A 16,656-nucleotide genomic window follows, 5' to 3' on the forward strand; every position below is an offset into this window, starting at 1 on the left:
TTGAATTTTATCTTGACGATTCACTGATTTATAGTCTAACAAGAAATGCACAGGCAACAATAGAATATAATAGAATAAGAATTGATATAGGCCTACTTTATAATGGACTATGCCTACTTCATTTGATGCTATTCTATTTTATACTAACTGTATATACTTTATAGAATCAAAATACGATTAAATAAAAAAGATAAAATGACTACATAGCCATGGCTTTTGGAATTGTATTGTATCCTAAATTAATTCAAAACAAAAAAACACAACAAATCAGTCTATCGGTAGAAAACTATCGGCATAGGATAACAAGGCAAAGCCCTATGTAGTTCTAGACATGCGTCAACCAAACATGCGTGAATCAAGCTTTAAAAATGATCCATAATTATTTATATTATATAGGCCTGCGTTGTGGTAGCCTAAACTTGTTCTTTGCATTGAAGGCCCAACAATAAACATTATAATTGATTGCTTTGAGGGAATTCCCTGAGAAAACACAGATGTCCAAATATGTATAAAACACCATGTGCTTTATTTGGTTGGCTTCATGAAATAAATGTTTGTGCAAAGATTGTACTATAAAAGGAACGTTTGTCAATGGAAATCACCCATCCTTGATAAAACTACAACTCCCAGGGTTCTTACTAAACTACGCTAGGCTTCGCCGTCACTCCCGGAAAAAGTGGGCTAGGCTCCATTTTAAACTATTGCCTTTACTCTGAATTGGACCTCTGCATAGAATTATCAGAATATCAGAATAAATAATAAAGGTAGGTCATTTACACTGAAATTGCCCTTTTGTCAGTACAGTGCCGTTCATAATATTATAATACGAGCTACTGCGTCTTCATTACAAGGTTAAGAAATCGTCATTGCTAATGTTAGCCAACCTAATGTTGGAGCAAACGCTAGCCGATGACCTCATTCTCTAGATATGTTTCTTTATTTGGTAATGAGGTAGACTTCATTTAAGCAACCGGTTTCTACTGTCGCTTATGATATAGATTCGCATATTCTCATAAATCGCGCGGCTCTTATTACTAATAGACGTCACTTGATGAACCACAGCAGGCCTGAACCCATGCCTTCGCAGCTCGTCCATCTGTGGTAGACCTCTCATCTTGCATTAGCAGATCTATGACACGATGTGTTGAAATGCTCGTGTTGTTGACCGTCTGCTGATGTCAGCCGCAAGTTGCAGTATGCCCTGGGTACCCGCGGTCCTAGATCTAGCAGAAGCAAACGTTGTTTTATATATTTTCCACATGTGTGAAATTGTGATGAACACTATCTTGCCAGGTGATAGACTGTTGGAGAAGTAAAGAATAATGTGGGATGGACCTGGGCAAGGACCACGAGGGGGGCCACCCTTTCGGTAAGGATTAATTTGTTGTGTGCTTTATCTACTTGATATCATTTTGCGCTGCTGCACACCCCCAGGTTATATATATTTTTTAGAAGTACGTTCTGTATTTCTATCAAATGGACAGCAGGGGCGGAAACTTCAGTGATAATACTTTCATTAATTAATTTTTCCCTTGCATGTCTTTGGTAAAATTCCAAGTGTATTTTATTGCGTTTCCATTAACCATAGTAATGTGTATTCCAGTGGTGATCGTCGTGGAGACATGTTTGGGGGCAGAGATGGTCCCATGCCTGATTTTAGAGGTAGGGATGGCATGAACATGGGTCCAATGGGTAATATGGGCCAAAGACTGCACGATGTACCACCTATGGACATGCGGAGGATGGATGGGCCTAACACAAGGGGGCGAGGGAGTGAAATGGGAACGCATGAAATGCGTGGTAGAGGTCCAAACCGCGATTCATTCAGACCCGACGAAGAGCCCAACTTCAACATGAGGAGGCAGGGGGAGGAAACTATCCAAGACAAGCTTTTAAATCAAACTAACTTTGGGGGTAGGAACTCTCCAAACATGGAAGGGAGAGGTATGCCATCACGGGAGCAAAATAACAGGTTCATGGATATGAGGGACAGGGACATGAGAGACAGGGATATGTTCCCTGGAGACATGTCCAGGTTCACCAATCAAAACATGGATGGCAGGAGATCCTTTCCTATGGACCGGATGGAGAGGAATGATGGCTTTAGGGACATGCGTGACAGGCCTCCGGAGGGCATGGATGACGTGGATGGCTGTCGCCTGGACCTGCCACCTCGTGAGAGGAGGATGATGGAGTTCGATAGAAGAGGGGGACCTCCCTTCCAGTCTAGAGGAGGATTTGATTCAGATATGGACTTCAGGAGTCGTCCCGGACCGGAGAACGACTTTAGGGGTAGGGATCGATCTCCGTTGCGTTTTGGGAACAATAATGATCGGGAGAGATCAAGGTCCGACATGCCCCCCGATGTTGGAAACCCTCAACGACGGGGTTTGAGGGGGCCAGAAGATTCACGTGGAGAGGGGGAATTTTTGGATGGTTCACTCATGGACTATAGAAGTGGTGAAGAAATGACTCTCGCTGAAGAATGGAAGAACCGTAACAAGCAGAAAAGCACATCATTTCCCAACGCAAGTAAAGGATTAGAGGGCTTGACAGACAAACCAGGACCTTTAGCTTTTGGTAGAGAGGGAATCTTGCCAGTTCCCTCAGCATTTAAAGGCCGTGATAGGCCATTATTGGAATTCCCTGGAAAAGACATTGGCTTCTCCCGTGGCGGCCCCTTTGGGGCCATGAATCTCCCAGCAGTGGGTATTAAACCACCAATCAACCTTCCTTTCCCAGGAATGGGTCCACCTCAGGGGCCGCTTGCTGTAGAGAACAAGGGCAAGCCATGGCTCGATATAAAAGATCCCAAGCTGCCTCCAAGTACATCAATTCTTCTTCAAAGACCCACTTACAATCAAGAGAAAAATCTGCCACCCCCGGGTTTTAAGGGGCAGAGTGATTGTTATCCAGGAACAAATAATACCCCACATAACCAGGGACCTGTGGTCAGCAAGATTGCGACAGAATTTCAAAGTAGCAATGCAGCACAGGGCCGAGACCAGGACTACAGGGACATCGATTATAGAACAGGATCCACAAGACCCTTTGATTTTAAACATGAGGACTTTCAGAGACCTGACAAACTTCTGAAAGAGACTAAACCCAACCCTCCTTCAAAGTTTAGTGACTCTGGCTCTCAGGTTAGTAGATTTAGTATTTTCTTTTTTTCGTTAATGCTTTTGTATTATCAAAAGTAGGCTCTTGTTTGCAAATTAAGACATTTCTGCCCGTCTAATCTATTTTCACCAAAATGTGTGCGGAAAGGATCAAGATTACAGGAGTGCATCAACGGAGGACAAAGTTTCCAATACGATATCCATAGTTGGCATCCCAAAGACTGCCACAATGGAGCAGGTATGATTTGATTTTGTGCTGCACTCGCATCAATGTTCAGACGTTTATTTTTTGTGGTAGTAACTCTTAATACTTTTGCAGATTCTTGGTGCCTTTGTTGTTCGCGATGGAGTGTCCATGCAGGGGATGAAAATAAAAAGTGTTGTTCCAGGTGAGAAATACGTTGCTGTATGGAAATGTTTTTCTTTGGGCAAACGAGCGCCCCAATGTACCACGATATATCTCGCCGATACGATACTCGAACCTTCGCATTCCTCTTTTCTAAAGCTTCTTCGCTGCTTTTTTCCGGTCTTGGTGTTAAGTTTCGCTCAATTGTATGAGAGTGGGTATTGTGTCGTAACAGTCACTTCTTTCATTTCTGAGATTGTAGGGTCATTGTCAGCTGTCTCAGAGGTTTCCTCAACACTGCAACAATGTTAAACATACTTGATGTCAGTCACCAAAAGTTTGATCACGAGTGGTTCACTACATTGTGTTTTGCATGAATCACATGGTTGGCGAACAAGAGAGTGGTCACTGTCAGTGAAAGTGAAATAGATTACTTTGATAGAGCTTCTCATTGTCTCCATGGGTTCCCCTTGGATAAAGTTTATTGTATCATAAAAAATAAGAGGTTGCCATTTACATTTCCTAAGCCTTCTGTCAAGATAATCTTAAGAGATCGGAAACGTGAACAATATCTTCATTAGGAAAACATAATATAAAATTAAGGTCTGGCAACACTTTCAAACTCTTGTGCCAAAATCTGTCTGGCTACCATACGTTGGCCGTAGCTGGGTTTGGGATATCTGTGTGCAAAGGCTTGGCTATCATGCATCTTGTCATCGTTAAGTCAGAAGTGCAGTGAACACTCGAATGATGGAAGAGAGAAAAAACATAATGAAAATTACACTGAATTTCTGTGTCATGAAGGTAAACATTCTGTCCATAGAAAAATATGCTCACTGTTCCTCGATTCATTCACAACGTGCTGTTTTATTTTGTGTTATACACCGCGTGACTGTCCTTACTGGCTTTGACTAACAAAAACCCATCTGTATTTCAAATGCTGTCCCCAGGTTACAGCTACGATACGGCCTATGTGGAGTTTTTAAACCTCGAGGATGCAGTCCACTTCATGGAGTCGAACAAGGTGGCCCATCCTCGTCACTACGAAGGCCCTCTCTCCCAACAGGATTTTGGGGGGTTGAGAAGGCTTTTAGTAGAACGTGGGGGAGGGGGTGACGGGGTCCTGTAAAAGTGGTGTCTTTTATTTATTGTTGTCATTCGACGGCATTATTTTGAGATTTACATTTTGAGCAGCACCAGGTTACAGAGAGGCAACTAACAATTACATGTTATAGCTAATGTTAATGGGATTCTTGGGAGTTTTCTGTTTTACATTGTATGAGACCGGGATCGTATACTCTACTAACGCTAATGCGATTTAAGCATTTCTATACATAATCTTTAAGCCAGTTTCAAAGTGTGATCAACCAATAATGCGACTAATTATTAAAAAAAAAACGGTTTGGATTCAGAAAAAGGTTGAAATCAGTCAACCTTCCTGTATTGTTCTCCACAGTTTTCAATGATTCCTACATGTTTGGGATGATATTGTGCCAGGATATCATTGCCCTTGTTATGTGAAGATCACATTTTCTCTTCAACACCTAAGTCAGAAAAACCCTCTTGTCCAGACAGTATTTGTAGAAAGACCTTTTTTTTTACCATTTTTTATGATTTAATTGCGTTTGTAAGCACCAACCTGTTCAAGGGAAAGTGGTGGATACAAATGTGATGAACTCGTGTCTGAATGCAACAACTTTTTCACATGATCCCACATACTTCCCATCATTCATCAGAAGTTCCTGATTCCCCTGACTGGATTTCCACTTTCAGCATGTGATCTATGTTGACAAAATCGTAGCCTTTCTGGGCTTCTTTCTTATGGTCGGAGACCCCATTTCTGAACTTGCTGGTCGTGAACCACTTCACGGTCTGGGTCTCTCTTGTCTATATTCATCCTCATGATCTTGATGCTAGACCTTTTGCAGTCTTTCGACTGCTTTGCCTTGTCTTAAGTGAATCTCCTGTCCCTGCATTTTCAAGCCAATCTTGGACACATCCCATAGCGGTTTCATGTCGGTCGTATGCAACTGAATGTAGAGGGGATGTACATCTGTTCAATTCAGTTCTGTGTAGTTATTGATTGTTTATGGGAACACAGAATAACTTCTGCTTGGATATTTTTGTGACTTGGAACGTTTCAAAGGCCACAACTTGGCAGCTTGTGTAGGTTTCCTACTTTTATCTTAATGTGAATGCGCAATACAAATGAACATTAGTTTGAGGGGGGCCTGAAAAAGGGCGTCCCTTCACAATGGCGCCATCTTGACTGCGAAGTCCGTTGAGCCATATTGATCCTTGTTTTTTTGCATTTATGCCACGGGTATGATTTGGACATAGGGCTATATAATGTGGTTCTTGCTTTCAAATTGCATTTTATATGCATGGCTGGGTCTATATATATTAATTGCTAAGCCGTTAACTCTCTAAAATGGGCTAATTGTTTACGTTTGAGTTCAGATTTTATTGAAGAAATTGAGTATTGACTATATTAGCACCTGGATCACCGTGTCTTATCGTCTCATGTTCTTTAAATAGCAAATATCGTATCTAACTTATAGTAACGTCAGTTTACATTGTCAAATTCTTTTTTTTATGTGGTCTGGTATGAACCATTTTGGTTTAAATTTACTGCAAATTCACATCTTCCTTGTGGTATAAGCGGTTCACAAGGGATAACTTTTGGCAGGTCAATCCTATTTGGGACTCTGATTCCTTTATTGTATTTCCGTGCAACGACTGACTCTTGATTTATATATATATTATGAAGAGGAAAGGATTTTGTATAAGGAATTCTGAACCTTGTCGAAGCTAGCCTTGTTAAATAACCGCGTATGGTTGCCTTTTTTTTAATAAAAATTTTTCATGACGGGATTGGCTGGCTTAGTCTGGCATAGTGCATGATGGGTACTCTGGGTTTATGTAGGTGATGCACTTGAAGTTGCCCAGTGAGTGAGCTCATTTATTCTCATTTCAGGGTTCCCTCAAAGTCGGCCATAAAACAGCTTCCATGAAATACGTCCAACCAGAAAAGAATCCCTTCGCTTTCGTAAGTTCCCTTCCCAGCCCTCCCATTCCTGTGAACAATCAGTTGACCCTCTAAAGACTCGATCCTTGAATCCTGCTTGACCAATATCCTCATCTCCCGCCCGGGGCAGGAACCGACTCCCAGCGCACCCCAGGTCCAGAAGCCGCTGCTGCCCATTCCAGACGTGCCAGTCAAAGACGTGCCAAAGCCCGGCCTGAATGGCTCCAAGGGGGACGGCCTCATGGAGCCCCCCCAGCCCGCGGCCCAGTGGCAGCGGAGCTCGGACATGACCCCGGAGGCCTGGCAGCAGCAGGTGGACCAGCAGCAGCAGCAGGACAGCCAGCAGCAGGCCGAGCCCTGGGCCAACCGCAACCCGCCCCGCCAGGGCCCGCACAACTCTGATCCCATCTTCAAAGAGAGCAAGAGTAGGTTCATGTTCCAGCACTCTCTTTAAGAATTGACTGTTATTTGCGTGGTGTGTACATAAGCAGCATTACCCAAAATGATAATCGACTTTTGTAAGTACAGAGCGAGGCTTTCATCGTTGTGCACATTGCCTACCTAATGTCCTCATTTGCTTTTGACATTCACTCTTTCTGAATAGGTATTGTTTACAATGACTTTGTATTCGCTCCTGTAAAATGGTGGTATCCAGAGCAATAATGGCTGTGGATATACTCTTATTTATTGCTTCCTCAAGTGAACACGTCCACGTCCCCCTTGTGTTTCTCTCAAGCCATGATCATCAAGAACGTGACGCCCACCACCACGGTGGAGACCATCCTGAAGTGCCTTGATCCCTTTGCCTATCTGGATGAGAAGAACGTCCGTCTGGTCAAGGGCAAAACACCAGGCGCCAAATGTTTCTGCTTCGTGGACATGGACTCCCACGAGGTATGGGTTAACCTCTAAAGTCATCCCTTCAAGCTCACTCGAAGCACGATTTTTCTCTTTCATATTTGGCTGGACCCGTGCCCATAACAATGATGAAGTACTTTTGCATCACGGTCGACCAATTTCCATGCACTTTATATTTCCCATAAAGCTTTTTTTGAAATTTTATTAAAATCGTGATAAGCTATATGCTGCTTTTATTGCGTTTGTTTATTCGCCAGTGAAATGGTTACCACAATTTTGAGTTGATTTTTTTCTGAAGTAAATTTGTTAATGTTAATTGGCCAAAAAATATTTCATGTAATTCATGGTGGATACGTAAAGCCGAAGCATGTAAAATAGGGGAGTTATTGCATGGAACACTTCCTGCTTGAATAACAAACCCTAGTGCTAACTGAGCAGGTGTTCGCTTGTTTGGGGAGAGGTTCTACACAAAAAGACGGCTTCAAATCCAAAGCCTCCTTGTGTCCTAACACAAATTGAACCTTGTGTAGCAAGTGACCCGTCTGGTGGATCTGCTGACGAAGCCCCGGCCCCTCTCCATCGATGGCGTCAGAGTTTACGCCGAGGTCGCCAAACCCCTCAAGAACCAGAAGTAAGGGACCGTGCCAAAGAGGCGTCGAAACAGGTTGTTCATGTATTTGGACCAATTATCATAATATGTTGTTTCCTGCTCTCGTCTCCAGTTTCAGACGAGACGATAAGCCGGAGACGTCGCTCTTGGGCTACCCCCCACCTGACGCCAACATGACAGCGGTAGGATCATTTCTGTTGTTTTTTAAAACGGCCGAAGTGAGACGGGGGGGTGTTGTTGATAGGGTTCACTACTCTGTGTATTAATATGGTTTTTGTCTCTAACTTCAGCAACAACAACAGTTCTTACAGACTCTGCAGTTCCCACAGTCGCTGCCCCCGCTGCCAGTCAGTGGTGGGTTACAAGGTTAGCCATCCTCTTGGAGACTCACGCACTAGCCTCCCACTATACTGCACGCTGAGCCCATTCTGCTCCCAAACGTGACTAGAATAGAACTGTGCTCGCCCAGAAATACAACATGAGATTCTATCTAATTGGGTTTAAAATAGGATGTTTGTTTTGTTTGTATGGAAAAACTGAATCCAAACTTGGGTCCTCTTTGTAGTTCCTGGAAATATGTTGGCTGGCGGTCTACATCCCCTGTTGCCAATGGACTCCAGTTATAACCAGGTAGGTTACTTCAAACATGGAGATAACTACTGTGCACTATGTTTACACCTGTGTTTGCTCTCCTACCAGGGGCGCAATCCTTTCGGTATCGAGATTAGATTTCGATTAAAAAAGTAGACTAATTTAAGGATCTACTCCAGTCCGATGTGCGCTAAGAAATGCAGTGTTGCTTGGAGGCAGAGTAAAGTGTGTAGTAAGATTTTGTCATTTTTATATTTAAAACAACGATCATTGCAATAATGTTGAACCCACAAAGGCATAAGACATCGACTTTCGGGTTTGTGAATTGAGAATCATAGAAGAATCTGAAACAGACTAAATTTCCCCTCGGCCTCTATTCAATAGGCAGTGGGCTATGGTGCAACGCCGGCCCTGGATGGCTCGTACCAGGCTGCAGGGCTCCAGGCTGCTGGCCTCCAGGTCGGGGGGCTCCAGGCTGCTGGGCTCCAGGCTACGGGACTCCAGGCTGGGGGACTCCAGGCTGCGGCAGTGCCATCTACCCTGGATGGCTCAGAGAACTATGTTTATGGTAAACAGATTTAATCAATTATAATTATTGAATCCTGAGAGGTGTATCATTGTTCAGAGAGCCCCGAGTTGACCTGAAGTCAAACAGTCTAAGATGTTGTGTATATATGTATATTACAGTATTGCATTTTATTTATTTCGTAACATCGTTTTGAGAATTGAGGGATTTTGAAAGAAGGCGCTGGGTTTGCTTACCGATGTTCCTTAGGCAGCGATGACCAACATGTGCCTCTTTCCATTTGTTTTCTGAGGTTCTGAAGCTCCGGACGTATCTAATTACCTCTATGATGCGACTTCAGGATTCTACTATGATCCTGAAACCACGCTCTACTACGACCCCGGCTCCAGGGTAAGCACGCGTTCAACGCCTGGGATCACGTATTGGCCTCCTAGCAGCTTAATGTCTCGTCTGACAACATGCAGCATGAAGGCATTGCCCAATGGGTCATTTGCATTTAGTGTAGGTGACTTGCTAATTTGAAATGATATTTCATGCATACAGTAAACGATGTGATTTGGATTGCTTGTACACCAGCATTATTTGAATGCACTAATCAAAAGATAAAAATATGGAAACCTTAAAGTTTTTGTTTGTCCCTGGATCCGCTTCTAGTACTTCTACAACGCCCAGACGCAGGAGTACCTGTACTGGGACGCCAACACCAAGACCTACATCCCAGTGCCGGGCGGCACGCCGGCCCCCGCCACAGAGACCCAGTCTGTCGCCATGACGGCGGAGGTCCAGGCCATCCTGTCCAACCCGGCCGCCGACGCCCCCCTGGAGATGAAGAAGCCGTCGGAGCAGGCCGTCGCCCCGCCCGAGGTCCCCGACCCGGACCCCTCCCCGGCCCCAACGGTGGCGGCGGCGGCGGCCCCGGGCCCCAGCGCCACCGGCACTAGCCCCACGCTCACCGCCGAGGAGGAGTCCGCCAGGCGGGAGAAGGAGGGCAAGGAGGAGAAGCCCCGGAGCCTGGCCGCAGTCAAGGTAACGCACGGCGAGGCTGAGCGGGACTGTGTGTGTGTGTGGGGCCGGGCATACGACTCGTACGCTGACGGCTGCGAGTGTGTCCCTATCGCTCAGATCATGAAGGACATGGAGCGCTGGGCGAAGATCCAGAACCGTCAGAAGGACAGCGTCCGCGCGGCGTCCCCCGTGCTGAGGATGGGGGCACACGACGACCGCAGGTCGTCCAAGGCGGCCGACGCTGGCTTCGCCGTCTTCGAGAGGAAGGTTAGAGAGAGACATGCACACACACATGCACACGCACAGCTCACACTGTATAATCTTCACATCACGTAAACAATGAAGCTGTGAATCTCCTTTCTGGAAGTGCCGTACTGCCATGAAGAGAGGGTGGGATTTGCCCGTCAATCTTGTATTTGTTTGAACACCCCCTTTGTGTCCTCCTCTCAATCCTCCTCCACTCAGGGCTCTGCTGGGGACGATCTGTTCAAGAAGCCTCTCGCTCCCGCAAAGAAGGACGAGAAGCTGAAGGTGAGTCATGCTCCACGTATCCCGTTCCCTGATGCTTGCAATTACGCTCTTTCTGTTGACGGCGTCGTAATAAAAAGTGTAAGCCAAGCGTCTCTGTAACCAGAGACCTCTGACTGAGCTCTTTTGAACTGTGAACCTTGTGACCAGAGTTTTGGACTTGGTTCTTCGTTGCCGTTTAACGACCGTCCGTGGTTGTGTTTGGTCTGCCCAGCGGCCCATGGGATCCCTGGGCCTGCTCGCGTCCGACTACGGCGCCGGCAGCGACGAGGAGGTGGAGGAGGAGAAGACGGAGGCTCCGAGGAACCTCAAGAGCCAGGCTGAGGACAAGGAGGACAAGCTGACGGACTGGAAGAAGTTGGCCTGCCTGCTGTGCAGGAGACAGTTCCCAAACAAGGACGCTCTGATCCGCCACCAGCAGCTCTCTGACCTCCACAAGGTGTGGTATCACTTTAATATTGGATTGCGATAAGGTATCGGATGATGCTCAGACACCCTCCTCTAGCCTGGAATCGAACCGATAACTAATATGTGCCTGTATAGGTGCATTCCTAGTCTGGATGTTCATATTCATAAAGTGTTAGAGTTACTGCGTAGTTAGCATTTACTCTTCAATGCATAAATGTATGTGTGACATTGATCCCCCCCCCCCCCTGTACAGCAAAATATGGAGATCCATCTCAAGATCAAGAGGTCCAAGAGGGAGCTGGAGGCACTGGAGAACCAGGAGAAGGAAGTGAGTGTTGGGGGGGTTTGAAAAGGGTTATTCATGAACCGGGAGGGGGTGAGACGAGGGCTGATTTCTGTGCACACGCCTCCTGTTGAGCGGTGGTGTTAACGCCGCTCTGACCCCGTCCTCCACAGCTGAGCGCTAAAGAGACAGTCACGGTCACGGTCCCGCTGCGGTCGCCGGAGCCCAAGAAGAAGAAACACACGCACCACCACAACGCCTGGGCCGGAGGCTCCAGGTTGGTGGAAGCAAACGGAACGCTTGTTAGGTTATCGCGGATGAAACCCACGAGCTGTGATTTGACTCCTCCTCTTCCTCTCTCTTCTAGGGAAACGCACAAAGGCAGCGACCGACCCGGTTTAGGCTGTGAACCCGTAGAGGTACGTGAGGATGCACCGACGCGCACGGCTCAAACCCCCCCATTTTCTGCCCAATAAAAACTAAAGGTTTACAAATTGTGTCTCTTGTTTCCAGAGGAAAAAGAAGGAGCCCGTGGTCTGGGACCACGCGACCTACAAGCAAGCGGTGCGAAAGGCCATGTTTGCCCGCTTCAAGGAGCTCGATTGACCCGGCTTTGCGTCACCCATTATCGTCCGTGTTTGATTAATGTGAAGCGTTTGGTCTAAATGACTTGCCAGATTTGTCTCTGTGGGGGTAGGAATACTGCCTCCCCCACTGTGTTTACTGCCTCTCTGCCTTGGTCCTTCTATAGAGCCGTGACTGTAGGAAATGATATCAAGGGGAAACACGATGTAAATAAGCCCTGTTTCACACTAACTGTACTGACCGGAGGTGGCTGGAGAGTGATATCCGTTGATCCAGTTTGTTTTTATGAAAGACAGTGCATCAATAGTTACAAGTTGTGGTTTTTCCCACCCATATTATGGATAACTGATATTTGGTGTCCTAATAAGTGTCATTGTGACTCCTTTACTACACATTAATTTTATTTTGAATACTGCTTAACGTTTGTCTTTTAATTTTGTTTTATGTATACAATTTTTTTAGTAAAAACCTAAGTTAATTAGATCAACTCTTCTGGCGTCTTTTCTTGATTGTTTTACGTTTAACCGTTTCCATTTCCGACGGTTCTGGCTCTGACGGCTAAAAGGTTTTACTCTGTGATGCAGCGTTTCTCCTCTAGATGGCAGCAACACATTTGAAACATTTTCCAAAGGCTGAACTGAACCGGCTGTTGAAAAGAGCTCAGAGTGTACGGGGTTCTATAGGCCGCAAGAGTTAGCAATCTTAATGAGGGATGAACAAGACATTTTAAATTACCATTTTAGTCTTTCGCTCGCCACAGGCATTGGGCATACCAAAATACGTTGGCACAAACGAACCTGGGCAGGCAGATATGACCTGCGTGGCAAATTAATCGCTCCGTGTTACCCCCCCTTTCCTAACGCTATGGGGTAGGCTACAGGGGGTCCTGGGTTCAGTGGGCCTATTTTATCACATGGCTCCCGAGTAAATGCGACGCACTAGGGACTCTGAAGAACTGCACACCTCGTGTAGGCCTACAATGAGCCACATCATGACGAAACGAGTGCGAAGCTTCGCAAATACAAGATGGCAAAACAGCCCGTCATTAAATCAACGTAAGTACACCAATTAGCACGTGCCACTTCATTCACACCTCCCATATGGCCTCCCGCCTTCCCATAAATATTCTTTAATAACGAGTGTGTGAAACAACAGATGTGCTTACCTAGGAAGCGACAGTATCTGGAGTCTGTTTGACTGGCTGGTGGGGAGAGACAAGGCTGGGGAGCCGTGGCAACCCAAATATGTAGCCACAACAAACACACGCACTCTGCAGGTTCAGAGAAGGGCTGGCTTCGCACTGCACTCCGTACAGCTGTTGCCTCGCTAAACATTTCATTCCAAAATCAGCCAGTTCCCATTCAACAGTCCCGTTTGATCTCTGCTAATGGAGACCAGTGCACGCAATGAAGCGGTGGAGCTTATTGCCAAGTGTTTGCGTTATGTGCAGGAACAGATGCAATAACAACACTTCAGACTATACCGGGAGGAGGGGGGGAAACCATTAGGGCCCAACTGGTCAAACATAATTTGTCACGCCATACCGGATCGAGACACTTTTCATCACTGGTAACCTGCGGTAGTCTGACTTGTCACGATTCACTGCCTCTCAGAGTGATCCCTTCCTTGATTTGAAGGAAATAGAAGACTTTTTGCTAACCAACCCTCTGCATTAATAAGACTGAACTGATAACCTAAAGTCAGTTGAGTTTGATTTGTCTTCCTTTTCGAATTCTGTTTCTCTTAAATCTAGGCCTACAACCGTAGACTCCCATTTGAATCCATTAAATCTTGTGTTGAGGATGACATGCAAGCTTAAGTGCACTGCCATTCAGAGACGAGAAGAATGTGTTTCTTTTACAGTACTTTTCATACATACATCTAACATTTATTGTCAAGTAGGCCACAGTAGGCCTAGTTATATTGTGGTGTTATTCACATATGTAATCCTAGGTATTCCTTCAAGACAATCCCATTGATCACAATATTGAAGGCAATCGTATGTGGTTCCCCCACATAAAATGAATTCAAACTATCCTTGAAAAAAATAAAAAATAACACTATAGACCTAGAACTACAACACCTGTAGTATAATCTTAGACGACAAGCAATTTGAGAACTTCAAATTACTTTCTATCTCCATCTAAAGCCATAGGTTTAAGTTTCCCAAGGTGATTCAGTGTTCAGGATGTCTGCTCTTTCTCCGGCTGGCTGGAAATGCTCATATGCATTACATGTAATTCGCTGTAGCCCATGGCACTGATCAAATGAATACATTTCTAGTGCAACACATTTAGGCCTTTGGCATGACTATCTGTGTATTTGCATATAGATTGAGTATTTATCGTGCAGATCAACATGGTATTAGGTTTCCCACACTTCATTGACTTTGCCTTTGTAAGAGTTCCCTAAACCCAACCCATAGTTGGAATCTGAAAGAAATAAAGCAGTGAAATGCTAATTTCTGACCACAACCTTCACATGGAATAAGAAACAGTTGTTTGCTAATCCTAACATGACAAGAACCCATCTGTTGTGATCAATGAGGCTTACAGTATTGCACAGTGACCGGTGCTTTTTCAAATCCTATAAGCAACGTGCGCTCTTGTGTAAATACAACACAAAATTAGTATTTTGATTTTTATGCAGACGTCTCATGATGCCAGTAGGTTTGGATCTGAAAGGAATCATAACCTTCTTTTGCCCTTCACTCTGAGGCTTTCTTTTACCTTATATTTCCATGTCCTTCTTTTCCTCCCTTCTTCGCGAGTGCGCTAACCTCATCCTCTCTTCTCCTCCGGGTGACAGCGGTCATCATCATTACCGACCCGGGCGGACCCAGACTCAGCACCACTGTGACAGAGAGACAGGCATCATGCTGGGGTGGACTCCAACAGGACGAAGGCCAGGGGAAGACAACACAGATATGTGTTTTGTCATCCACGGTACGTGCAATCCTTCAAGACGCCCGATCTACGCTGGCGACAGGACGAGAGGAACGAGGGAGCCAATTATCCGTAGCCTGTGGGGACAGGGGGGGGGCAGGGAGCACCACCAGCCTTGGGACGGGGGGACGGCTGGAAGACCTTCAGCAGCAGGACCCTTCAGACGTGAGAGGTATGCTGTCACTCTAACCCAGACAGACAGACAGAGAGCAGAAGCGATGAGTCTGGTTTTCGTCTGGCCGGGGATATGGTGGGATATATCCAATTGGGAACCAGACACCAGAATGGGATAGTAATTGCTGTATTGTACTAGTGGCCGATTTTAATGGCATGAGAGATTGTTGATGAGAGTTTCAAATGTTCACATGAACCAAAGAAACACAAACCCTTCTCATGGGACAGTGCAGCTCTAACCATTGTTTCGTTACAAATGTCATCACAAATTGTCCTGACAGACACATGTTATGAATAGGTTGTGGATTATTTTAAAATATCAACTACATGATATAACAAAGTTAGATAGGAAATAAATATCCGAGTGGCACACAGCCTTCGCTTGTCTCGTATAACAAATGATCAAATGGAGGCTCCATGTCACGTGTGATGGCTGGCCTCAAAGAGGAGCCATGTGTTGGTGGAGCCAGTGGACTGTTCAATCATCAGGGAAAACAAATAATACTATTATGATTTTCTGAGCCATTTCAACCAGAGAGCTCAGCCTTTTAAGTCGTAAACGCCACCTGCTATCGATTATTAATCTGAACAGAAGATCATCTTGGAAATGTCCCTGCAGTTTCCAGGCATGGAACCCACATCAGGGCACAGTTAATGTTCGGAAATAGTATACCAATGTCTGGAGCAGAACGGATTCTGTCCTGTGATTAGGATCATGAGAGACGTTGGAGGCATGTTGAGGTGATGTCATTCTTGGAATTCACTCTTTTCTTTCCTTTTTTCTTTCTTCCCTCTTCTTTTTTTCATCCTTCTTTTCTTCTTTGTTACTTTCTTCAGGTCCTTCTTTTTCTATGCATTAACATTATTTTATGACAGAACACTCATGCACATCCCAGCAGGTTGAGGGACAGAATGTTGTCACATCTGACCGCATCACCAACTGGGACAACTGATAGCGCCTACGCCTCAATCGTGGTCGGGAGAATGCAGAGTCTTCCTAAATGTGCCGTGTGTGTTGTTGATTTATAAAGCCCATCTGAACTCTGAGCGCATGATTCATGGCGCACAGTTGGATTCCCTGATACCTGTTTCCAGAAGGTGCAGACTTCTGCTCCATCATTCATCGTCTTCCTGGGATGAAGCGTGGGTTTCGCAGAGGTTTTAAAACACAATACTGAATCATTTGTCTCATATATAATGTCATTTTACTGCCTATTTGGGAGCTTTAAAATTCATTCCATGAAGGATTTGAAAAAGATTCACACCAGATTTACTGTGGTCTGTAGGTGACCATGTCCTTTTCTAAAACGGGTAATGTATCCATTTGAATGAACTATATGCAACCGCAATTAAAAATAGCTGTTTCCATGCAGTAAACGGTAAACTCTGTTGCTTCTAATATTGATCATCTTTAGACAAGTCTTGTGTAACTCTCCTCTTACCAATGAAATTAAACAGAAGGGTTTGTATTTGTTCTTTATACCCCATGTGTTCTTTAATCCAGGAATAAATGCAGGTTTGTTGCGGGTTTGTTTGTTAACAGATGTTAACATGCGGGTAAAGAACCTCATTTTGATCAGCCTTACCGTTTCATCCTCATGTTGTACCTCGAGAAACAGAGCTGGCCCCGCAGGATTGCCTACGATC

The 16,656-nt window shown here is 45.2% G+C and overlaps 1 protein-coding gene across 3 annotated transcripts; it reads left to right on the plus strand.

Annotated features, from left to right (window-relative positions):
- The first annotated feature begins 623 nt into the window (after positions 1-623).
- Positions 624-12,373, plus strand: rbm6 (RNA binding motif protein 6). 3 transcript variants are annotated; one of them, XM_060068610.1, is made up of 23 exons: positions 624-764; positions 1,294-1,369; positions 1,604-3,146; positions 3,271-3,360; positions 3,442-3,511; positions 4,419-4,492; positions 6,446-6,517; positions 6,627-6,921; positions 7,233-7,390; positions 7,885-7,985; positions 8,077-8,146; positions 8,255-8,330; positions 8,530-8,594; positions 8,940-9,123; positions 9,374-9,471; positions 9,736-10,107; positions 10,204-10,353; positions 10,552-10,617; positions 10,829-11,053; positions 11,276-11,350; positions 11,479-11,582; positions 11,673-11,724; positions 11,819-12,373. In XM_060068610.1, the coding sequence occupies exons 2-23, from the start codon at positions 1,323-1,325 to the stop codon at positions 11,909-11,911; spliced, it is 4,080 nt and encodes a 1,359-aa protein (XP_059924593.1). In that variant the 5' UTR covers positions 624-764; positions 1,294-1,322; the 3' UTR covers positions 11,912-12,373. The 3 variants fall into 3 exon arrangements, with proteins under 3 accessions (XP_059924593.1, XP_059924595.1, XP_059924594.1); XM_060068612.1 differs by having other exon boundaries at positions 9,383-9,471; XM_060068611.1 differs by having other exon boundaries at positions 8,258-8,330.
- The last annotated feature ends 4,283 nt before the right edge of the window (positions 12,374-16,656 follow it).

Source organism: Gadus macrocephalus, chromosome 13, assembly GCF_031168955.1.
Source record: "Gadus macrocephalus chromosome 13, ASM3116895v1".
Lineage (NCBI taxonomy): Eukaryota > Metazoa > Chordata > Actinopteri > Gadiformes > Gadidae > Gadus > Gadus macrocephalus.